Source organism: Poeciliopsis prolifica, unplaced genomic scaffold, assembly GCF_027474105.1.
Source record: "Poeciliopsis prolifica strain line A6 unplaced genomic scaffold, Auburn_PproV2 SCAFFOLD011, whole genome shotgun sequence".
In the NCBI taxonomy this organism is placed as follows: domain Eukaryota; kingdom Metazoa; phylum Chordata; class Actinopteri; order Cyprinodontiformes; family Poeciliidae; genus Poeciliopsis; species Poeciliopsis prolifica.
Genome location: NW_026562386.1, coordinates 8,538,655 through 8,563,161, shown reverse-complemented (window position 1 = coordinate 8,563,161; position 24,507 = coordinate 8,538,655). Strand labels below are relative to the sequence as shown.

General features: G+C 37.9%; 1 protein-coding gene across 1 annotated transcript in view; it reads right to left on the bottom strand.

Moving 5' to 3' along the window:
• Positions 1 to 1,159: 1,159 nt before the first annotated feature.
• Positions 1,160 to 24,507, bottom strand: part of adamtsl7 (ADAMTS-like 7) — a 37,572-nt gene continuing 14,224 nt past the window's right edge. Inside the window, exons 8-18 of the mRNA XM_055037038.1 lie at positions 12,743 to 12,947; positions 10,049 to 10,224; positions 9,783 to 9,879; positions 9,295 to 9,489; positions 9,035 to 9,164; positions 8,265 to 8,469; positions 7,849 to 8,022; positions 5,878 to 6,051; positions 5,580 to 5,759; positions 5,102 to 5,246; positions 1,160 to 4,889 (exon numbers count right to left, since the gene is read on the bottom strand). Of these exons, the coding sequence (XP_054893013.1) occupies positions 4,747 to 4,889; positions 5,102 to 5,246; positions 5,580 to 5,759; positions 5,878 to 6,051; positions 7,849 to 8,022; positions 8,265 to 8,469; positions 9,035 to 9,164; positions 9,295 to 9,489; positions 9,783 to 9,879; positions 10,049 to 10,224; positions 12,743 to 12,947 (1,824 nt within the window). The 3' untranslated portion in view covers positions 1,160 to 4,746. The remainder of the gene's footprint in view (positions 4,890 to 5,101; positions 5,247 to 5,579; positions 5,760 to 5,877; positions 6,052 to 7,848; positions 8,023 to 8,264; positions 8,470 to 9,034; positions 9,165 to 9,294; positions 9,490 to 9,782; positions 9,880 to 10,048; positions 10,225 to 12,742; positions 12,948 to 24,507) is intronic.

Below are 24,507 nucleotides of genomic sequence, written 5' to 3'. Positions count from 1 at the left end.
CATTTATGGCATTTCAACTGGAAAACAAGAAACATTTAGGCTGTGTCCAAAACCATGTTTTACATAAGGAAAATAATAGTGCAAATTATTCTTTATTAAGCACTTTTGCTGCAGTTTCACTCAGATTCTCCTGAGATAGTCCATCCTGGTGTCATTTCAGGCCCGTCTACTGACTGGATGATGATACCCTGAAGGTGTAAGCTGCCTTTTATTTAGTCCCAAAGTCAATGGTGTTGTTGAAAGGAGGAGAACAGAGGCTTCAGTACTGCGCACACATTCATGTTCTATTCAGCCTTGTGGCTGTCTGTGGTTATTTATAAAGACTCAATTCCAAACCCAAACAGTGAGATTATTGTCCTTTTTCTTCTGGTTTAAGTTTTGATTATTGCTGAATCTCAGATTGCATCCATCTTCTATTTCCCTGCTGTGTGTTAGAGAGTGTAATATTGTTACTTTGGTGCAAGAGTCTTTCTTCCACTTGGCATTTGGAGTGACTAAGTCTGACTGTTGCAGAGCCATAGATGTGGAAATTTGGAAATCCATTCTTTTTGTTCCAAAGCTGCCTGGAAGCCATGCTACTTGGACAGGGGTGTAAGTTATAACCTCAAAGGGCTTTGTACACTGCCAGCTGCAGCACTGATGAAGTTACACAGACTTACAGATAAAGTTTGATGACATTCTGCAGATCAACTTTTTTTTGGGGGGTTAGTTCTAAGTAATTGTTTAAAACAGAAGATTTTTTTATCAGAAACACTGGAAATTGTGTGCTCTGTTTCATGTTGCTGCTCTTTTCCACAATCAGGAATCCATTTTAGTTTGGGTACTGCATGAGTGGCAAGAGGACAACTTTTTTTGAAAGAAGGCCTGCTTGTAGTTTGAGTAGAAAGTATTATTTTAGTCTACAAACAGTAAATATCTTGTTAATATTAGATAAGCATCTATTGTTACTTTTATATTACTTCTGCCTCAATCTAACACCCTTCGAAAAAACAAAAAAAAAAAAAAAAACACTGGTGTTATTACTGGAATACTGGCTTCTGTAATTATATCCATTACAGATTAAAACCATCCTATAAAAAGGTATTTTATTATTGTTGTTTTTTTAAACAGCATGATTTTATTACAATGTTATGCATGCACCCTGGGAAGAATAGTAGAAACTTATGGGGAACCTTAAAAAAACAAACAAAAGTACCACTTTAGAGGCACCTAACACACCAACAGCATGTTGCTGGAATGCTATTTTTCATCAGACACATGGAAGCGTTTCAGGATTTACGGTAATTTGGATGAAACTAAATATCACCAATTACTGAAAGAAAACCCGTTAAAAGCTGCAAAAGACACAGAACTGCAGTGGTGGTTTCTCTTTCCACATGACAAACCAAAACAAAGTGTTAAAATTTTATAGTTGAGATTAAAAGCAAATGCATGTGTGGGAATGCCACAACTTTTCACAAACCGTCTCCAACCAGTCTGACTGAATTCAAGCTACTTTGGAAAGCTGATAGATACAAACCTCAAAAGCCTACTAATAGGAGAAAATTTAATTACATGTTAATAACTTTTCAACCCATTTGGGCATCTGCTATTGTATAGCATGCAACCAAAAATAAGTGAAGCTTGGATTAAGATTGTGAACGAAAAAAGAAACAAAAAACAGTTAGGAAAGTTTACCAAGACTGAAAACAAAAGCTTCTGTTCATGTTTGTTCACTGCTTAAGCGTTCCACCTTCTAAAGACAGACCTTGGCATAAAAAGGGACCTGAATTAACATATTTTCTTGCTACAACATGAAACAACAACTGATTCCACTCAAGAATGTATGTATTTTTTGGTCAAAACTAAGAAGGAATTCCAGTAGAGTTTGACATAACATGCTATCAACATTTATTATTCAACATACAGCCATTCAAATTTGAAAAATGAGTTCAGTGACTAAAGAACTTCAGTTTATTGTTCTGCTCCTTCTGATTAGCTGCATAGAAAATATTCAAATCTTTACTAAATTATGAAACATGTTAGGTTGGAGCATTGTTCACACAGACCTGCATGTTGGTGCAAACTTAATCCACTAGATGGCTCTAAAGTAATATCATTAAGTCTTTGCTTTCAATGAAAAACAGAAATTATTTCATATAATTTCTTCTTGATTGACAATAAACTCCAAACTCCCACTGGCTTTCCACAAATGGTAATTGACCTGCAACTCTAGGAAAAAAAATATATTGAATACAAACATGCAACAACCTGTAGCTTCATGGATGTGTGAAGCATTTTTACATATTAATCCAATTCTTCCACTTGCCTTTAAGTAAACTGTGTTAGGTTCTACTATGTCTAATCCATGAGGTTTTCATTTTTTAAGTTATTGTGTAGTAAGTTTTTGAGAAAAGGTGTAGCCATGGAAGGAGAACAGCATGTTTCAAAAGGAGATATTGTTTTCAGATGACAGCACATATTGACTAGAAAGTTGCATCTGCCACTGGTTAAAACACAGGTCAAACTATAAAATGGTAAATAAATTTGCAATTTAAGCAGGAGATGATCACTCAGTTTGAACATCTGACCTGTTTGGGGCAACAACAACAGAGTCTGTTTGTAGAAAATGAGGAAAATCTGAACCAAAAATGTGAACTCCACCAACAACCACCATCAGAAAAGTGCAATTTTCTCAGGAAAGGTTTGAGTGTAAAACCACATATTCCTCTGACATTTTTAAACATAGTCTATTTAAATAACATCCTCAAAGGTAAACAAAGAAAAAGAAGAGTAGGGAATATAGATTGTGTTTTCTTTTCACATCTGTGATTCACACAGATGCATACATACTCTTCTCCTTTGGTGAGACGGCGAACAGGCTAAAGGTGAAGATCAATGAACAATTTGCATCCTCCCATGGCTTATTTTAGAGATAAAATTAGTTCACCCAGGCTGGATGAACAAAGATTATTCAAGAGTTGGGATTGATTTACAAAGTGTGGCCTGCAGCTGGAGTCAGTGCTTCATGATCCATCACACATAGACATATCCAGGACATAAACTACAGCTGCTACATTCTTTGCTTTAACCCATCCGGAACCACGTACATCAGAAGATCAAGGTATGATCTTTTCAGATTTTCAGACTAATATAGTTTCAGCATTTCATAGAAATTCAGCTTTCAGAGATTAGAGGAAAAATGGAGATGCATAGAATAAGTTGATTAGGGTTCAGTGTAAAGTTAATGAAGATTTAAAGAGTCGTGTCTGGAGTTCACTGGTTTTGGTCCACTGTGTTTCATCGAGTCCGAAGTCAGTGCAGCTGTTCAGCATTTTCTCGACAATTTTTAGAGAAATGTTCATTTCCTTTCTTAGAAAGGAAATGAACATATCTGACAGAAGTGCAGATATCTTCTGTCAGATATCTAAATCAGATATCTGACAGAAGTGCAGATATATGATTTAATAACAGCATTTCTGACCAAAACCCAATAAAGAATCAGTGGAGTATTGTCAAGCTGAAGATGATCCAAAATGCAGACAAACCTGTTTTGGGTGTCATTAACAGAAATGAAGGCCTGAAATTGTGTGTAATGTCTGAATTATAATCTCAACTACTGAAATACCTCTAATCAGTAGCCAGACTTAAATTGAGAGGGGATTAGTAATAACAATGCTCAACACTTGTGAGGTACTACATGAGAAAGTTTATAAACAACATTGTCATGGTAAAAAGGGCTAAATAATCAACGGGAATTTATGAACCACAGAGATATCAAATCAAGCCATGTGTACAATACAGCTATATAAAGCATTAATAATATTGTAAAAGTTGTGTGTCAAGGATTGATCAGTTGTGGAGTGATCATGACCCACAGGGAAGAAAAGAAAACAGAAAGTCATGTTTTCAACTTATCAAAAATCACCAGTGTCTGCAGCATCTGGTTCTGCCATCCAGCAGGCTGTGGGACGCCCACGTCCGGTTCGGAGGCTGTGATTGGATTAGAGGCAGAACAGCTGAAAAGAAGCCACCGGTGGCCGATAAAGTAGCATCCACCCTGGAGAGTCACATACATAAATAAAGAGGACTCCCCCCTCCTTTTAGGTTATGTGGGAGAGTCAGAGAACCATTAAAAAAACTAAACATTTATCAAACTGTTATACATAAACATATATACAGATAATTATATTACAAAAGCTGCTTTTACATCTCGGGGCAGTGTAGGAACGGACACGTCGTTAGTCCCATGGAGGGTTTAATGCACAGAATTTGTTTATGAAAGGAATGTTTTTGTGCCGGGCTCAGTTTAATGAGCCCATGTTAGTGAGGCTGGATGTGAAACCGCTTATTATATGCTGGACAGTTTCCACTTTGCTAGAATATATCCTCCACAGAGGGTTTTCTGGCAGTCTCCTCTGGACAAAGTGATGCACAAGAGCCAGCTGTAAACGCTTCATCACAAACTGAAGAACGAGAACCCAACAAGTTTTTCTGATTCCTCTGTTTGTTGTGGCTCTCGTTGATCCGGATAACGTTCCTTCTTTCCAGCACGTGGATTCATGTCACACATGATTCATAGCCTTTTTTGTTCCCCAACAGCAACCCGTAAAAGATCCAACACAAATGGTCCTTCTCAGGTTTTCATCCCTCTTAACATTAACGAGGGTCCTTTCTGAAAAAGGTCCTGTCCGTCCATCTGTCCAAGTAGGCTCAGGGTCAGAGAGCCTTTAGTGGGTGTGAATTCGGATCCTCAGGAAGTCGGTGCTAGCTGCGACCTCGGTGTACTTTCTGTTTGTGTGCAATGCGTGAACAAGATGCACAGCATGCTGTTTTGTAATAATCGTAAACGCAGAGGCGAGCCTGGACCACCACGTTGCAGTTGTAGTACTTGTCTCTGCAGTTCAGGTCTGAAGCAAACGAAAACAAAAATCACTAGTTATCATGGAAACTTCCACGTCGAGATCTTTTTTTCAAAAACAAATGAAAATGAATTTCCGTGGAACACGTTCAACATTGCAGACGCTACAGTGAACATATGTTCAGGAGGATGCTGAAATCATCAGGAGATACTGATCCCCTGTCAGTGGTATTCCAGACAATGTAGTAAAAGTTGGCTGACCTATCTGAGGTATGCAGGGCTCAGGGCTGCAGTCCTCCCTGTCCGCTGGTCTCAGTTGCTCATCACAGGCCTCAGAGGACAGCATGTCGTCTGACAGACAGCGCACCTCCCGAATGCGGAAACCTCCTTCGCACGTTTTTGAACACTGAGAAGGGCATAAATCAGTGCAGTTTATACAACTGGCACACATTCTGTATGCATAAAATATGCATTACACTGGAACACTTTACAGCAGGGGTGTCCAACGTGTGGCCCAGGGGCCATTTGTGGCCCATGAACTGATTTTGAGTGGCTGGACAAAATTCAAGAATCCTATAATTAATTGCATTTCAGAGGTGAAATTCCTAGTGTAGAGCAGCAACAGAAAAAAGTAAATAAAGCACACAGTTGCAAAAAAAAAAAGAATAATAGAAAAAATAAATCTTTACAATAAATTAGAGTAAATATATATACATATATTTGTTGCAATTTTACTCACTGCACTCCAGTCAGTGTGGTACCACTTTGCCCCACAGGTCTTAATGTTGCAGCTCTGCTGACTGAGTGGTCGTTCCAAGGATGAGCATTCATAGGGTGGCATGGTGGTAAATCCTTCATCGGACTTTATCAGGCACACCACTGACCTCTGCTGACTGCCTGTGCCACATTCTGCAGAGCACTGGTTTAAAAAAAACCCCAGCATACAATATTTTAAATAAAGAAATGATAAACAGACACAAGAAAAAGACATAAAACACCAAATGTTTTCTGCTAGAGTCTTTTGCCTTTCTTTGTACCTGGCTCCAAGGACCTGTGAACCACTCGATTCGATTGTCACAGGGACCGTTGTTGCAGACCTGGGAATCTGCAGGCCGCTCGCTGCCACACCCCTCCAGAGGGAGGCTGCCGATGTGGTTGGTCAGGCAAAGAATGCTGCGGGTTCGGACACCCATCCCACATTCAGCGGAGCACTTTGGGGAAAACGAATTGCAGTTAATGTGGGGTAGTAATCAGCAGGTTTGTCATCAAAGTGCAATATCATATCACTGGTCAATCTATCTGCCAAATTCCTATATTTTCTTTTGTGTTGTATTTATATTTTTTATTTATATTTAAATTATATTCTTATTCCTTGCTTATTTTTGCTTAATTTAGGGTTCTGGCTACTCACATTTAGTGTGTACCTTTGTATTTAATTTGTATTTTTTGTATTCTTTTGTATTTTGCTCACAGTGTGCCACTTTTCTGCCTGTAAACTGCTGGTAACTTCAATTTTCTGAGGGAGTCTTCCCAAGGGATCAAAAAAGTACGAGTCTAAGTCTAAGTCTAAGTTCAAAGACATATTTTTCTTCCTAGTTTAAAAGAAAAAAAAAGATATATAAATGCTTATATATAAATAATACAATTATATGAAGACTATGAACATTTGTAACCATAGAAGACAAGTAATAATAGTAAAAGAAACAAAGTGTGTTGGAAGTGTTTCCTATTACTCAAAGTTGAGAAGTAACACAGTTTATAACTTGGTTAAAGGAGATACTACTGAGAGCCTTTAAAACTGAAGGAAAACCTCCCTGCTCAGAGCTGCTTTTGAAACATGAGAAATGAAACATTAATCAATATTCTGATGTGCAATGATGGCACTTGACAAAAGGTCAAATGTAATGGTTCAGTTGTTGACTGTGTGTTCGGACTTTGTATTTCTGTGTCTTTATGATGTTAAGCACTTTGAAATGCCCTGTTGCTGAGATGTAATATTCAAATGAACTTGATTGATTGACCAATTGTGTTCATAAACATAAAGTTCATAAAGTAGCTTAGTTTAGTAAAATGCATTCTATTACCATGACTTTTTTTTTATGATTCTCTATCAGCTTAAGTCATCTAATAAGATTGTTTTATTAGGTGAAGCTGTAGCCACTTTCTCTTAATGTTTCTTCTACATTTTTCTCTCTTTTATGCAGAAGCCAAATGAAGGAGGATTAGTATGTTCTGTTCTTTCACTCCACCACATGGGCAAGCAGCATGCAAGAAATGAAATTTCAGTTCTATTTCAAGAAATTGAGTGGTGATACAGACAGTGTCATCTGAACAATGTTTTATTATTTTTTTATTATTATTGTTGTTGTGCAGTAAAAGCAGTAAGCAAAAAACATGGCTTGATGTTATAGAAAAAAGAGAGACTGGGGGAATATCTGCATGGCTGTCTAATGCTTTTTGTTTTTATTAACAAGCCACTGTCAACCACAAAAAATAACTGGTGGAAAGCTTTCCTGTGAAATCTCATTAATGTGCAATGCATTGCAGGAAGCAGTGGAGACAGGATTATCTCTAATGTCTGTCAGCACTGAACGCAGAACCTGACTTCATTACTCAAACCACTGTCAATAAATGAGCCTTTAACTCTCTCCACAGGGCGCATGTTTATAAGGTCAGAAAGCTTTTTTTTTTTTTGGGAAAGCATTTCCCCAAATTCCCACTCCTCTCTAGGTAAATGACTCATTTCTATTTCATAAACTCAAACTGAAGATGCAGACTTTCGGCTGCCTTGTTCAGATTTTTTTTTCTGTCATCCTTTTTTTTTATGTATTTTATCATTTCAAACATGAAAAAGTTTGACAATAAAACTTCAAAGTAAAACAAAAAAAAAAGTTAATTCAAATTGAACACTGTAATACCTCTTAAGCCTGGATGCTGTATACAGTAGGTTCATAAAAGTGAAAAAAAAAAACAACAACTCTATAGCATCTAATTATTTCTTCTCCTACCCTGTTTCCCCAGTCAGTGTAGAACCAGCTCTTGGCACAGGTTCCCATGTCGCAGTTCTCTACATTGCTGGGTCGCAGGTTCATGTTGCACTCCTCATCAGGAACGAAGTCACCCACGTTGCTGACACAGCGCACCTCTCTTGACCTCTGACCCACCCCGCATGGCACCGAACACTGTGGAGACACAGACTGCTTGGTTACAACAGGGACTGTTGCCTCTTAATTGTTTCATTCACTAGACCAATTAATAAACTGACAAGATAGCAATGTTAAAACACTAAGCTGATTTATTAAATGTAGTCATAAAAGTAAACTTATAAAAAGTAATCTTCTTTGCAGGAATAATTTTTGAAAGCTTAAAGTCATTGGATGAATAATTTATGTCTGAGTCATTCCACCGAACTGTTTTCACTCACAGATGTCCACTCAGAGCGAATCTGCCACTCACTGCAGATCTTGAGCTGGCAGGTACTGGCCGTTTCGGGTCGCTCGAGGTGTTGACAGTGGCTCAAGTGGACGTTGAGGGTGCGGTTGGCATAGACTTGGCGGCACAGAACCTGCCGGTGCTGCATGCCCAGTCCACAGGTCTTGCTGCACTCCGACCACTCTCCGATGTCCCAACTGAAATCCAATGAAAGCCTAATGTTAGTAATACTGCATAAAATATGTATTTTTCTAGACATGTGTCTCGCTAGTCAAAGTTCTAATATTCAGATTCAAAACAAAACTGAATGTTCAGGATGACTGTATCGGAAAGTACAGGCTTTGCAAGATACACAAGTTCTGAAATAGCAAACCGAAGAATGGACTTGGTTCTGTAAAACTCCCCAAATTATTATAATAGCAAATCATTGAAACGTAACATTAAACTATTAAGTGGCGCCACTTACCATCCATCAGTAAACACTACTCAATCACTGCATCAAAGTAAAACTCTAAAATAAAACAAGAAGTTTCCCAGCAGCAAAACATGTATACCAACAACCATCACTTCAATAGTGAAAGCTGAAACCATGTGGTACAAAAGTCTCTCAAATAATTAATATTCAACATTATTATAATGACTCCAAGATATTATTTTTATTACCCAGAGTTTACTTTTTAGCTACAATGTTTTAAATACAATGTTCTTCAAGAGCAGTAATTACCAGAAATTAGCCAATGAGAAAGAAGTGATTTCCCTTACAATGCTGGGCAGGGTTGCAGGTTGCAGGCTTCCTCCTGTGGACCTGGGCGGCTGCTGCTTTCACAAAAAGCATCTGACACCTCGACATGATTCAGCCGGTGGACGCAGCGGAAGATTGAATTTCTGAAACCTGACAAAAATTCCTGCATTGGCTACAACATCTAATTTGGCCAGTGATATAGTCACGATGAAAGCAAAAACTTTAACATTTGCTTGAAATTCAACACAGTAACCCATATGCCCAAGTTGAGCGCCCTAACCTTTTCCACAGGAGGCGCTGCATTCAGTGGTGCCAGTCAGTTTCCAGTTGTACGCCCTGTCACGTCTTGGAGGAACCACAGCAGGCACCTGGTTGTCAGGAAGATGTGGGTGATATCTCCCCCCACCTGCAGAGTTGAAGTTCTCCTGCTGCGTGTGGATTTGCTGCGTATACTCATCCTGTCCTCTCGCAGATTCTTTGGCGGCACAAAACAGAAAATATACCAGACTGCATTGCACATCACCACCATCAACTGTCATTTCCAATTTCTGATCTCAATTTTTTTTAAACCTTTCGATCTCGGTCCATTTTCTTTTAAGAGCTTTAATATCAGTAGATTACATAGTAAGTATTCATGTAATCTTTGTGTCATTAATTATCAGCAATTATTTTAAATCAAACTAGGCTGTGCTATATTAAGCCTTTCAGTTATCTGCTGGAAGTGTCTCTTTCTCTGTGTCTCTCTTTACAGAGTTAGCTGTAATTCACCTTCTGCTGTTTGTGTTGGTTGCTGAGGCTTGACGGCTTTCTCAGAGGGGAGAATGTACTCGTAGTGAACTCCAGGGTTTGGTTGTTGAAAGATCATCTAAAAGAAAAGTGATGGAGACTTTGAAGATGAGCCTTAAAAAATCTTCACAATATTTTGTTATGCTTTTCAACTTTTTTGCGGTCTCAAGTCAAACTCAAACCGCATTTAAACTGAAGATAACTTTCTTCTTTTTTTTTTTTGAATAAATTATAATTTTTCTGCTTACAAAAACATCCAGAATTTCATTGGTGGGGCCCTCAGCAAGAAAGGATTCCCCAGCTGTACTGCTGATCTCATTGGGTCTGCGGTAGGTGAACATGGTACCTCCACCCTCATATTTCCCCGGTCGGTCGATAGCCCAGTTTCCATTTATAATGGATCTCCCTGAACGGCTTCGCAGAGCTGCAAGAGACAGAAATTAATGACCATATAATCACCAACCACAACTCTGCGCTTGAACCAATCTTCTCAATAAACATTACACACAAATCTTGTCCATAAGTATGTGGACAAGATTATAGCAAACTCTTGTTGAGAAGAAAACAAAAGACATGCATCTGAAACTATTGATGTTTCAGATGCATGTCTGAAACATGCACACAAACATCTTAAAATAGCTCTCATACACACAGACATTGATATGATTCTGTACAGACATTTATGTACAATTATGGACATTAATGTTATATTCATTTTGAGTTTTTTATCCAAGCATTTGAACTGTTTTTTACAGAATGGAGAAACTGTGAAGTATTCAGTTTATACACCTCAAAACTGAATCACCGCTAAATGCTTGAGGAAATGTTTGGTGTTTCAACACCAATATTCTTGACTGCTGTTACAGGCTCCTGATGCCCGCAAAATCTTTCATGCAAGTCCTATAACAAACTCTCCCTGGATATTTTCTGCCGATTTTGTGGATTAAATGCAAGAGGCAATTAGAAAAGCATTAGGAGTGTAACATTAGACTAGCTTGTAAAAGAGTGTTTAGACAACTAAAAGCACTGTTAGATATCTGCAGTGTAAAACAGAGTCAGACCAAGAGAAACAGCGACAGAGACAGAGAAGGGAGAAAATAGGACTTAGTGTGGAGATTGTAGATGATTTCAGATTTATTTTAAATGCTGAAGTGACAGCCATCTTTTTTCAGCTACAAGTCATTTGTCTGAAGAAATGTTTCCACAAGTTACACTTTTCTTACAAGAGAGACTTTTTTGTCTGTTTGGAAGTATATATCAAGCAATAATAGCCCTTCATGAAAAACACAGTGTTTAAGCATTGTTATTAAGGTAACATTGTTTGAAACTACAGAGGAGAAGTTAAGACCACAGCCTTACTACCACAACAGATAGCCTGACTAACTAAGCAGCTGATATTAGCTTATTTTGCTGGTGTTGCTATTTAGAGAGCAGAACAACACAATCAAATTGTATCAAAATTAAATAAACAAATCACATGGATAATGCTATGCAACTGTAAGTAACCACATATTTTCTAATTCTAGCAGTAGCAGGAATAATTGTTGCTGACTGTGTTGAAATATGCTATAAAATTTTGTTTGTTAACGTTTGCGTAAATATTGTGAACTTGTGGCACTTTGTCTCAAGTTTTTCATTCTGTGAAAATTTTCTACAGGCCTTTCCATAACTTATCACGTCATCTAAATTTTAAAAATGTTACATTTATGATTAATGGTCTGTGTCATCACTCCTCATGAGGTTTATTTTCACTGCTGTCATAATAGTATGTGCAGGAGATAGATTTCAATTTTTTTCTACATATGACCAGGAGTAAAATAAAGGAAAGAACTGAATTAGACGACAGCCAAAAACTGTAAAGCAGGGTGGAAAATTAAATGCTCTATTTGGAGGGAAACAAAGCGTGCATTTAGAATGAATGAGAACTCCAACTATGCTGTTTCCAACTTGAAGTATTTGTCAAAATACTGAATATAGCTGCTCATTCTTGTTAACTGAATGATTGGATTTAAATCTTCAGTTGGTAAACTACACTGTAAGTATTCAAGGACCATTGTACTGTTGTAAAAATGTGCCTATAATGACTTAAAATGCCATGCTCTTAATAAAACAAGCAGATACTCAAACTTCTCTATTTAAGAAGTTTCAGTGACGGCCATTATAGACATCCATCCATTGTCTATAATTGTTCATCTTTTACAGTGTCGCTTTCGCCAGCTGTCCGTGGACAGGGCACCTACCCATCTGAGGGAAACACAGAGAAACATAGTGGAAATAAGCATGCCTTCATTTTTGCAAGCAATCCAGAGAATCCATCAACCTGACATGCATGTTTCAGACAGCTGAAGAAAGATAGAGAATCAGAGAGAACCCAGGTAAAAATACCCCATGCAGAGAGACCCCAGTTTGAGATTCAAACCCAGGAACCTCTTGCTGAATGGCAGCAATGCCAATAGTTGCATCAGTTTAAGAGGTTAAGAGTCTGTAGGAGCCCACAGACTCTTAACCTCCAGCAATGAACAAGTGCCATATGCACAAATATACACTGAAAGCTCACCCAACATTTGATGAATTTAAGCACAACATGCCTCTAAGGTTCATTCTTCGCTTGATGTTTCCTCTACTATTCATCTACTAAAAGTTTAAATATTCTAGCAGCTGTACTCCTTCTTATGTCCACCACATCATATCATATCTGGATGATATGATGTTAAAATACAATGACTGGACTAAAGAATAATGAAAAACCAGCTAAAATCCAACAAAGAGAGCAGAAAATAATTGCTCAGTACCACTTTAAGAGATGATAAGAAAGTCTAGCTCCTCAGCTTTCAGGTGTACAGACGAAAGTAAACATGCAAAGCAAAACCACAGACACTAATACTATTCCACAAAGTTGAGAATCTTCTGCATTGTCATCAAGGTCTGTTTCCGTTGCCCACCCAAGTAGTTTCTGCTCTTCACCATCTCCGTCACGTTGATCCTCGTGGCTCCCTCTGGGATCTCCACGATCTTGTGGTAGCCAATCTTGGACAAGCTGTGTTTGAACAGTCCTGAGACCAGCCTGCAGGTTGAGTTATCACCGCCGCACACGCCGCATTTGTCAACCACCTTTCCAGATCCAAGATATTCATCGCACCCAAGGCTCTATGGAGCAGAGAGGAGGAGGACAAGGAAGGGTTAAGTGGTAGTTATTACAGAAGAAAGTTCAATAAGATGAAACACAAAACCATGCTTAAAATAATTTAGGATTTACAGGATGTGCGAACAAGCCAGTGCCTTATTTTCCTCCTCTTTAGGGTGTGAATTTTATGTGCCACATCAATTGTAGCAAATTACAGGAAAGCTGGATGTAGTAAAACAGAACAGTTAACATCAGCACTCCATAATCAGGAGGAAAACCAGCAAACTGTGCAAACAGGTGGTCAAGGATCCAAAATGGTTTCAGTAAGCTACCATTCACTCAAACAAACAGAGTAGTATAGCCTTTTATCTGAATTTTATGTAGATCTACCATATGTACAATAAAACAACCATTTTTCTCCTTTAGGACTGAAGCTGTATTCCCACATTAGCAAGAAAAAAAAACATTTTAAGCAGCAGCTCCTCCTACACAGACTAGATTCTGCGCATGTCACATGGCCGCGAGGTGGAAAACCCAACTCAACAGACAAATGAGACAAACAAATTTACAGGATGTGCATCATAAACTCACTCAATTTTTAGCCATCTCAGCAGATTTTGCCTTTCTTAAGCTGTGATAAATCTGCAGCAGATTTGTGGCAGAACAGCCATATAGCAATAAAACCATAAACAGGTGGTGAAAGGTAGAGTGAAGGAGAGATGGAGGCAGGAAAAGGTGATCTGAGCCAAAAGAGGCAAGCTGAAAAGGAGAAACTGGCTCTCTCCCTCTCTTACCATTACTCTCTATTTTCAGCCAAAGCAAACATGAAGTGCCCACTTTCACACAGGAAATAGTAAATGATGGAAATAAAGAGAAGTGTCGAACAGCTGAACACTCCTGTGGTCAGCATATTGTGGCACAACTTGGAGTTGAATAAAGAGAGGATCACATCATTAAACATAACAGTTTGACACAGTGAGCGACGGCCACGTTTTATGAGCTTTTTTTACAGATCAGCGCAAATGAAACAGCTCTTTAGTTTGCCCGATGAATTGTGTCAAACACAGCAGGGTCCTTTTACATTGGTGACCAGCCACATTTAATTGCATGTCTGGTAAAGACGAGTAAAAAGTCCATAAATAAATTAGTCTTTTATTGCTATAGCAAAATACCACATTCATGTACAGTCTCTGGTGTTTAATGTGGTGTGAATGTGTTTTTCTACATGCAAATAAATTTTATGGCAGACCAAAATGTCTGCCATGTCAAAGTTAAATCTCTGTCTATTCTGACTAAAGCAGACAGTTCCAGTTAAAGACTTTGCAGAGTTTGGTAAACTTCACACATTTATGTTTATGACAGAAGGACAAAAGTAACACATTTTTTCTAACATAACTCCCAACCAGTCAGTTGACAGGTTGGGAGGTGACAGCACTCTTGCCATCACCTTGATTTTGCATTGTAGAAAATAAATGTAGTAACTCATCTACTCCCAGGGGCCTGAAGTTAACACAATTTGGCATCTGTATCACAACATACTGAAATACCCAAGCAAAACTAGAAAGTCATAAGTGGAGGCTTCTTGAAATTCGTATTAATCGATCAAGTAAATTACAGCAATATAATTTTTTAAAACATGATATTATACATCTAAAATACATTTACCCAAAAAAGAAAAAAAAGTATATATATCTTTCACATATGTGAAAGATATATACATATATGTGAAAGACATATATATACACATATGTGAAAGATCTTAGCATAAAGCCACTACCAATTGTGTGGTAGTTGTGGTTGGAAATGATAATTCATGCTGTACAGTTGTTAGTTTCCTTTACAAATACAAATCCAGCTCTAGGCCCCATGATGTCGAAGGGTGTAATCACACACCATCATCACTGTTGTCTTCATTTACAGCTAGTTAGCTACAAAGAAACATTCGTCCTACCACAGTTTAAAGGAATGACCAATCATGTGCAGCAGTTATGGTTGGAGAATGTGATATATTTACTCCCCATTTGAAACATAAACATTTAAAACCATCCTTCTTGATTCCAAGGAGTCATTTAAGATCACATTTAAGAGTCTATATTGAAAAGCAACTCTTTCCAACACATTCCTATTATCTATCCTCTGTATATCCGCTTATCCTTCCAGGGCCACTGGGGAATGTTCAAACTTCATCAATAAGATCCCAGTTCAGGGTTCATTCCCAGAAATTGTTGATTTATTGGGTATTAGGTGAAAATGAAAGAAACCCAATTGCCACCCCCATGTGAGTAATTTCGTCTTAGTGTGAATAGAGCTGTTCTGTTAGAGATCTTCACAAAACAAAGAACATCATAAAGACCCAGGAACACACCCAACAGGTCAGGAATAAAGCTGTGGAGAAGTTTAAAGCAGAGGTAGATTATAAAATAATATCTTAAGCTTCACAGTTCAAACCATTATTCTATAATGGAAAGAGTACAACTACTGACCTTCAAAGACATGTCCTCTATCTGCACTAAAAGGCAGTCATCGAGAGCATTACCATACCAACTAATAGTTACTCTGGAGGAGTGTCAGGAATCTACACTGCAAGTGGGAGAATGTGTTGACAGGACAAATATGGTCTTTATATAAATGTGGTAACAAGAAAGCTATTTTTTGAAGAAAGCCACAAAATATACTGTTTGGAGCTCAAGTTGAATGCCTTAGGCCCTGTTGGGAGGACCACAAACATGAACGATGATCTGGTGAGAAAGGAGATAAATAAAACCTTTTGGCTTGTTTGTAAATTCTCTGTGTGATGGAGAAAGAAAATTGCACATCACCACGTCCACAGCATCCCCACGATGAATCACGGTGGTGGTGAATTTCAAAGTGGCATGGTTGCGGATCAAATCGGGCCAGTCTGGGAATTTCAGAAATTGCTGATCAGGTTGTATTTCTACACACAGCCATCTCTCTTGCTCAAGCAGAACGGTTTGAAAAGCACAACGTGTGTGTGTGTACCTAATGTTAATTGTTACGCTCCATGTGGGTTCTTTTTCTTTTATTTGGGAAGGATCGTCCCAAATAAATTGGTTAGTCCAATTTCAGTCCATCAGTCCAATTTGTTAAAGTCAAGTAGCAACAATGTGTAGAAAAAACAGGTAAATAGTTCACAGTTTCAGCACTGGACGACTGTTAAGAGTCCTGAAGGGACAAGCACAGAGTGTCCCAGAACAATAATATTCAACTCCTTTTCTAGGTCTCTCGCTAAGCTCCCATCTGAAGTCATTTCCTTAGCTTAGCATGTGTGTTTATGTGCATGCATGCAATCAGATAAGAGATAGAAAAAAAAACACAAAATCATATATCCATACCAGTTACCAGCAGAAAACCAAGGCTACAATTTGGTAAAGTTGGACAACATGTAGGAATTATATTGCCTGGTTTGATTTTCACTCCAACCTTCAAATGATTGGGTCAGAGTTTGGAGGAAACAACATGAAGGTATGGATCCATCCAGCCTTGTATCAGCAGGTGATAGTTCTAATGCTGTAATAGATGTTTACTTTGGGCTTTTTATTCCCTATTGAATGTTGTTTTCATCTTCTTGTGTCAACATGACCATGGTTGTGGGCAACATGAAGATGAAAATGAGTTCAATATGTGGCTTCCACAGACATCAGATAACAATTCAATAGAGCATGTTTGGAGGTGTTAGAATATCAACCCAACTACTATACTTCTTTGGTCTTCTCAAATGAAATTGGAATGAAATAAACTTAAGTTTGTGCTTGTAGCACACATGTGTCAAACTCCAGTCCTGTTCTACCTAAAATCTGGACTAAGCATAAGAAGGCCCAGCACATTTGTTTCTCTGAAATAACTGGAGCCACGAGACTCGACTTTAACAACCCATAAAGATACTCCTCATTTGTTTGACAGGAGTATACATGCAAGAAGGATATGGAATGGAATTTGTCCCTGAATAATATTTCTAATTGCCAGACCTTCCCTCCGGATTTAAAAATTCAACCTTAAGTGTGAACCCATGGAAACGAGGCGTAGCTGGTGTCAAAAGAACCCAAGAGCCCATGTGACTGTAGTTCAGGTAAAATGCTGCCAGCTCCTATATGCCTGAATATTATTTTTAATAACCACTGAGTCAGCTTTCGAGTCTTAGATTTGCTTCTTCAATGAGGGAGAACCACAGATTTGTTTTTCATCCTCTCTCTATGGGTGGCTTTGTCATGGGCTAATAAAAATGGTTCTGTTTTTAGTGGAAGTAAAACGTGGTTTTAGTGATGCTGGCTTTAAGCATCACTAAAGCCAGCCTTCATCTGGATGTGGTTATGTGTGTCAGGATAGTGGAGTTGTCTCCAAGTCAAGAGTCAACCAAAGTAAATCCTGGCAGGTTTTCTTACAAGCAGATGATTTTTAAACGCGTTGCATTCCAAGGTCTTTGTTAGACAGGGATTCAAACAAACGAGTCAGTAAAGATTTCATCTCTTTCCAGGAAACAAAACAAGTCTTTTTAAATTGGACATGGTCGCTATGAAGGACTTTGAGTTTTGTTTTCTTTTATATATAGGTTTATCTGGTCCAAAGTTCAGCTCTGACAGCACTTCCACTTCAGCTTTGACTTTACAATAGATCTTGTCAAAGGCGTCTCCAACCTAGAGCTTTATTGAATTATAGCTCTAAAAATGCATTTCCCCCTTTACAAATTTGTTTTGTTTTAGTTTTTATTGTCACATTTAAATATTTCACCTTAGAAAACAAATTTTAATATCAGACATAGTAAATACAATAAACAGCTGAGGGAAGCACATTGCTTCAGAAAGCACTAGAAGTATAGCACGGACATTTTAACCACCATATGGTAGCAAGTATTTTTTGCAACACTACTTTAGGCCCAAGGAAGCTTCGAGTTCCCTGGCAGCCAATGCTAATGCATTGTGTAACTGCATGTTTGTACTTTTTATATGGTCAAGCTTCTAACTTGCTTACAATCTGCAAGTTGTATCAGACTGGAGGCCATGTACCAGTTTAATTTGGCAGCCACAATAATATGTGGTCAAATTTGAAAGTGCAATAGTACAAAAGTAAAAAAATTACAATACCAACTGTCTTGAAAGGCAGATATTAGTGGCAAAAAACTTTAGCCTCGGAGAATTTAAAAATAACAGCCAGAGCAACAGACTTTTAGACTTTTAAAAGTTTACTAGAAATTTCAGAAAGGCCTAGTTAAAGTCCAGAACTGGATCTAATTGGAGAGAGCTTGAGTTATTTTGAGAAGAAAATGCCCATTTCTTAAAATGCAAAACTGGTAGAGATATACCCAAAGAGATTTGCAACTGTAACCAATTAAATACAGATTTGCATTTATAAAAACAAAAAAGCCCTTTCTTTTCTCTTGACCTATCACGTAAAATGTAAATAAAATACAAAATGTTTGTGGTACAACATTTTTTAAAGGATTAATGGGTGAGAATATATTTGCAAGACATTGCACATAAATATTTGCTGTTTTATATAATATAGACTTTAGTACTTGTAGTAAAGGACCAGACTAAAGTTATCATGCATTTATATGAATGTACAACTGTTGCTCCTGCGTAATTAAAAGCATCTTGTATCCTCATATACAAAGCTTAAATGAAACCATTTAGAAAATGAAGGCAAGACTGACTGTGGTTTACACCTAAATGTCTTTTTGAATATGAAACAGAATGATCTGCGGCTGACAGACATGTCCAATCCTGGCCTGAAATTCAGACTTGCACCAGCAGCTGCAACACCAGCATCCAGATGTGGACAGCTGTCCTGGCCCATACACAACAATAGAAACTACAGTTATGTCTAATATGATCTACCATATATTTCTCTGACTCCTCTCTCTCCTTTCTAAACATTTCATGTTTAATCTTCAAAGCACATATATGATTTTGGTCAGTGGCTTACAGACAAAAGAATGCTATAAGATAGACTAGTTGCCAGTCCAAAGCACTAAATAATAGTCTACTTCTTTATACTTGAAGGTTTGACAGAAATGCTGTTTTTTGACATTTCTGTTTGATGTGTTTCAAGCCAAGTGTTGGGAAGACATAACAAGACTGGATATTTCTCTGGACTCAGCTTGCATTCCACCACTTTGTATTAGCAGTTTGAGTTAAAAATGAGAAGCTGCCTGCTTGAGTCTTTTTACACAAATAACTCTTAGGGCTACATGCCGCCAAACTTAATTCTATAAAAAACAAAATGAAATTGAAGTAAGATATGCATAAAGCGATGGCTTCCCAGACTGAAAACCATGTGGTGATTCAACCTCCCAAGTCTTTATCCACATAAATCCACACTGGATTCCCGCTAGAACTTCATAGCCTGCATTTTGGCAGGTGGCCATTCAACTTATTAACATATAGTAAAAGGACTAATTAAATTGTGAGACCTGAACTACTAACTCCTCCATAAAATGTGTCTCTGTTTTGAAAGAGAAATGTTTTATTTCTCTTATAAGGTTTTGAAATAAATGTGTGCTTGAATTGAATAATTTGAAAGGTGTAGAAAGGTATTCTGAAACAGACTATGTGCAGAAACTCAAGCCCTGTTTCTGAGCTTATTTTTAAGAGGACTATCTGACATTAATGATGAGGATTTCAAAAGCACTTTAGAGGCTGGTAAAAGTATTTAGTAAGAAGCTAATAAAGTTGTTATAGGTCAGCTTTAACTTTAAGATCATCTGGAAATGTGATACTGATTTAGGGTGGCTTCCAAAAAGAGGATACAAAGACAGTATAATCCCAGTGACAAGGAATTTACAAAGAAGTTGACTTCAGGATTTGACATTCAACTGGAATTTACATTACTAATATCTGACAAACACATAGGCAAAAAGACTTTTTAATTTTTATTTTTTTTCCCCAATTTGGCTTTTATCTGAGAGACAAGATTATAAGCTTAGACTTTAATAAAGAAGAAATAAAAGTCAGTTTACTTTGCCACTACCATCTGCCTCCCACATGCTGAGATTCTGCACAAATTTTACTGGTTTTAATGAGCAAGTCATCTCTGTCTTTCCTTCAAGTCAGCACTTTATGATTCAGGGTGAGCATTTCACCCTGACCAATAAACAACGCTACCAGTCTTAATGTGAAACATGTTGGACTATGCTGTTCTTGTTGCACCTAATTGTTTGGAATTCAATACCAAACTTTTTTTAAAAAATCAAACAGATACCAGATTTAATGCAAAATGCAGTTTTAAAATTTTGTAGAGTAATTTTGGCCCGCTTCTCTTTTCAGAATTATTTTAATACAGCACCATTTGGTTTTCAAGAATGAACATAATTTTCAACATCACACAGAGTATCTCAATCAGCCTCAAGCCCAAGCTTTGACAAGGTTGACAAGGTCAGCCCAGACCATGACTTTTGTGATTTGAAAGCAATTCAAAGTCTGATTTTCTGCTGAGCTTCACATCATTGTCCCCTCTGTGCCTCCTCTCATTGAATAAGAGGAGGCACACTTTCCAAAAAGGTTCCACTTTTATGACGTCAGTGCAAAGAATATTTTCGCAAAAGCTAGTCTGCCATTACTCACACTAACTTATAGCAATGTCTTTGTTTCTCATCTGATCTTGAAATTCTCAAGCTTTGCTTTTTCACTCTGACAGACAGGTTCTTTATAAATTAAGGCTTATTTTTCCATGGTTGGCAACAAAGACATGCAGTGTCTTTCTCTAAAAATTTATTCAAGTAAATTATTAAACAATAGAGCCCATTTACTTTTGTGTAGCTTTATTTAAATAAATGCAATCCTTATGTTAAGACAGCTTCTTTGTTTTTTTTGGTCTGATATTAAAATTCCTTCCATTATCTGAAAGAAATCCGTAATGGGAAAAAACATTTCTCTGGACAGTAGGCAGTAAGTAGACCACTAAAATAAGAGCTTAAGCTTTCAGAGATTACAGATTATATTCATATATTCACAGTTCTTTGTATGAAAGATATATGCAAAAAGTATTTTTTAACTCTCATTATCAAATTCCAGTCTGAGTGTAACACAAATAGATTCAAAGCTATTAGAGAAATGTGCCAAAACTGCATATAATTTCACAGGAGACATTACATGTGATTTTTTAAAGTATTAAATGAGCCCAAAAATACAATAAGACATGCTGTTTAGACTTGTTTTGATGTATAATTTGTAAGATAACTCACACATTTATTCAATTTGCTCCTTTCCCTAAGATTTTAGTCCTGGCTCTGGTATTATGGAAAAACTATCTTGCAGCCTGACAATGGTCAACAACCACAGCACAAACCCAGGTTTGCTGTTGTGTGTAGCAATCATCCAACCTTCAGTTCTCCACAACAGAGCTTTGTTCAAAATCAAAACTACGGAATGTTAAACCAAATGGCCCGCTTTCACAAAACACAAACAGCCTGGGGTTCATAATGGAGAACTCACAAGACATGAACTGAAGACAAAACAATTGCAGCCATGATTCCAGCTAAGTCACAAGTACTTTGTGTGTCATTTTAAAGTGTCCTGCACATTTTCCTGAGTACACACTGTGGGCCATTTACCTTTTTGTAAGAAAACTCTACAGGAGAGGTAAAACTTTTTCATCCCAACAGTAAAACAAGACATCGTCCACATCACAGACTGTCCTGAGGAAATGCCAGAGTGTCTTCATTTGAAGACTCCACTGACAGAAAAGTACTCAGAAACAGCATCCAGTTAAATGAATCTTCAGCCAATGAAATGGATTGAGTTTCTCCTGACAGCAGCACTCTCATATGGATGGTCAGTTTTAGTAACATAATAGCAGAACAGTCTCCATTTGCTGAAGGTTCGATTTCTAAACATAGCCTGATATTGGCTGCATTATATAAAAGTGATCTCCAAATTCTGTTGGAGATCCAAAAAAAAGCTCATTTTAATCAATGTTTTGCTCATTGCTGTGTGTTTTATTACCAAAATACAGCAGCATACCCAATGCAGCCTCAATATTAAGTGACATATTTGTCACCAAACAGATCTTTACATAAAAACAGATCCAGTGGCTGTTAACAAGCGATGCCATTGTCGAATGAGGTTGGGCATCCTTATCATGACCTTGGTGCTTGATAGGTTCACATAACAGCCTCAGGTGTCCCACAATGCATTTATTCTTCAGCAAACACAGCCCATCTGAGCTGGTATCCCGAGTACATTTGTTAAGCTCCAGGTCTCACTGGCTCTTCCAGTTGGAGAGAAATATAATCCCACAAGCAGCCAGTGAATGTTCTGTGGAAAAATAAACAGCTCAGAGAGCAAGGAGAGCCAGAATCAAAACAGCAATACTGTAAATGATTCCACTCAATAGCTGGACCACAGGATAACAGACACTGTCCAATATGTTTATAACACCAAGAGCCTGGCAATAAGAGAGGATTCATCTTGGCGCAGTGCATATGACACTGAAACTTCCAGAGCCTCCAAAACAATCTCAGTCTGAAGCAATGCTTCAACTGTTATAATCAGACACTGAGCGACAATGGGAATCCCCGTTCTCCCTCAGGTTCCTCCTGGACCCAGCAGAGGTGATCCTACCTGCGACCGCGGCTTCCCCTGCACACACACGTGGAGCCAGACAAGCAGCAGCAGAGCCACTTCTGACAGCATCCTCTCATGTGGCAACAAAAATGCTCACAAGTCTGATGCCTGCTTCCGTCTGTTTCTTCCTCGCCTCTGTGGCTCTGACAAAGCTGAAAAAGAACCTTCTCACTCCAGAAGTGATCACTGCAAGCTACTGCTGTAAAATGAGCAGGGGGAGGTGCAGTTGGGGGATAAAGAGGGGTATTTTCTTTTGAGCAGAAAGAGTAAGAAGTTGAAAATCAATTGGAAGGGAGGAAAATACGTGTTACAGTAACTACCAACATTAAATTGGAAGTCAGAAAGGAAGCTATGTGGAATTTTTCCATGTGGGATGAAGGGGAGGGAGGAAATTTTAGAAGCATAACCTCAGCAATTAAAATATGTGCAACTGGCTCATGGCCATGCTCTCTTCATAGGATTCAAATATAAACTCTACATCAGAAATTATCTTTACGGTTGTTTCTCATTCTATGAAAGCAAAACAATAAAATTGTGTTAAAATGGAAACATGCTAAAAAGGTAAAACATATTTCTGTCAACACATAATTTGACATATTGACTAAAACATTAATTATTTTTGCTGCATAATGCAGGCAGTTAAAAAAAAGCCCCATTAAAATCACATAGCTTACCAACTGTACCCAATTTGTTTCCCCAACATTAATTCTTAAAAGTCAGAGCAATGTAAACTTAAATTGGCCCTTGGTCCAGAGATCAAGGGCTTAGAGATGTCATGACTGTTTCTGCAGAAAATGACCTTTTTGAGAATTGACCTGGAAAGACATTCAGTGAGTTAATTGAAAAAGTTTCCTGGTTTTAAGAGACACATGGAGACCACAACAGTCTGTAACAATCTGAAGAGTTCGTGCAGCAGAAAGCTACATCTGCAATGGCTGTGAGAGGCAGAAGCTCAGCAAAATATGTTTGCAACCGCTGAAGAAATCTGATGGTACCTAAGTAAAAAACAGTCAATCAGTGAGAACTCTCATCATTTCCACTGCTAAGTCTGTAGCATTTGCAGTTAGCCTTTCTACAACCAGAAGCACCAACGTTACATTGCAAAATTAAGCACTTCTCTAGAAATATGAGTAGTTGAACCAAAATGACAACTACTGGAGTAAAATGAAGACAACACACACAAATCTACTTTTTAATCTTGATTTTTGGTAAGAAACTGATACAAATCATAATTTTTAAGTTACTCAGAAAAACTTACTCTAATGTTTTTAATAGTTGGACAAAAATAAATTTTCCAAAAACTATATTAGGGAATATTTGAGTAACAATTTGTTAAGCTTTGTACAAATTATTTGCTTTGGACTTTAAATTGATTTCTGTTTTTACTGTCACTAAATAGCTAAACCTACACCCAAATATTTACTTGGCAATAATATATAACATTTATGTCAGTTAATTTCTTAGTGAATCACCTATTCCCAATATTGGGTAATACTTTGTGTGACTACTGTGCAAATCAAACAGAAGGTTTTAATGCAAAGATCTTTTTCTATTTTATTCAACTGGCTTGTCTTATGGTGTTTGCTGGAACAGAGCGAGCATGAGACACAGACACACTCACCCACGCACACATACATGAAATCCAATATGGGGCATCTGCAGGATGCAGAATGACAACTGTATTTTCAGCTGGAGTCATATAGTAAGGGAAGGTCCCTTTTCAGCGACCGATCCATCACAGTCGCCGTACCGGCATTGTCCTAGTCTTCTGAAAAATCAGAGATCTAATATAGACCAGTGAGTGTATGTCGGGCGGGGCCAGACCGACGCTTCAGCACACCCTGGGGTCCATGTGTCTGTATATAGGTGGGCCAGCCCAGAAGCAACCTTGGCTCAGGACGCCTGATCCTCCCGGTCTCCAGCCCACACATGCTAGAATGCTGCAGGTGTTCTCAACATTACTGAGTCCAGTTGACTCATACTCTTACAGTTACTGAGGGATGTT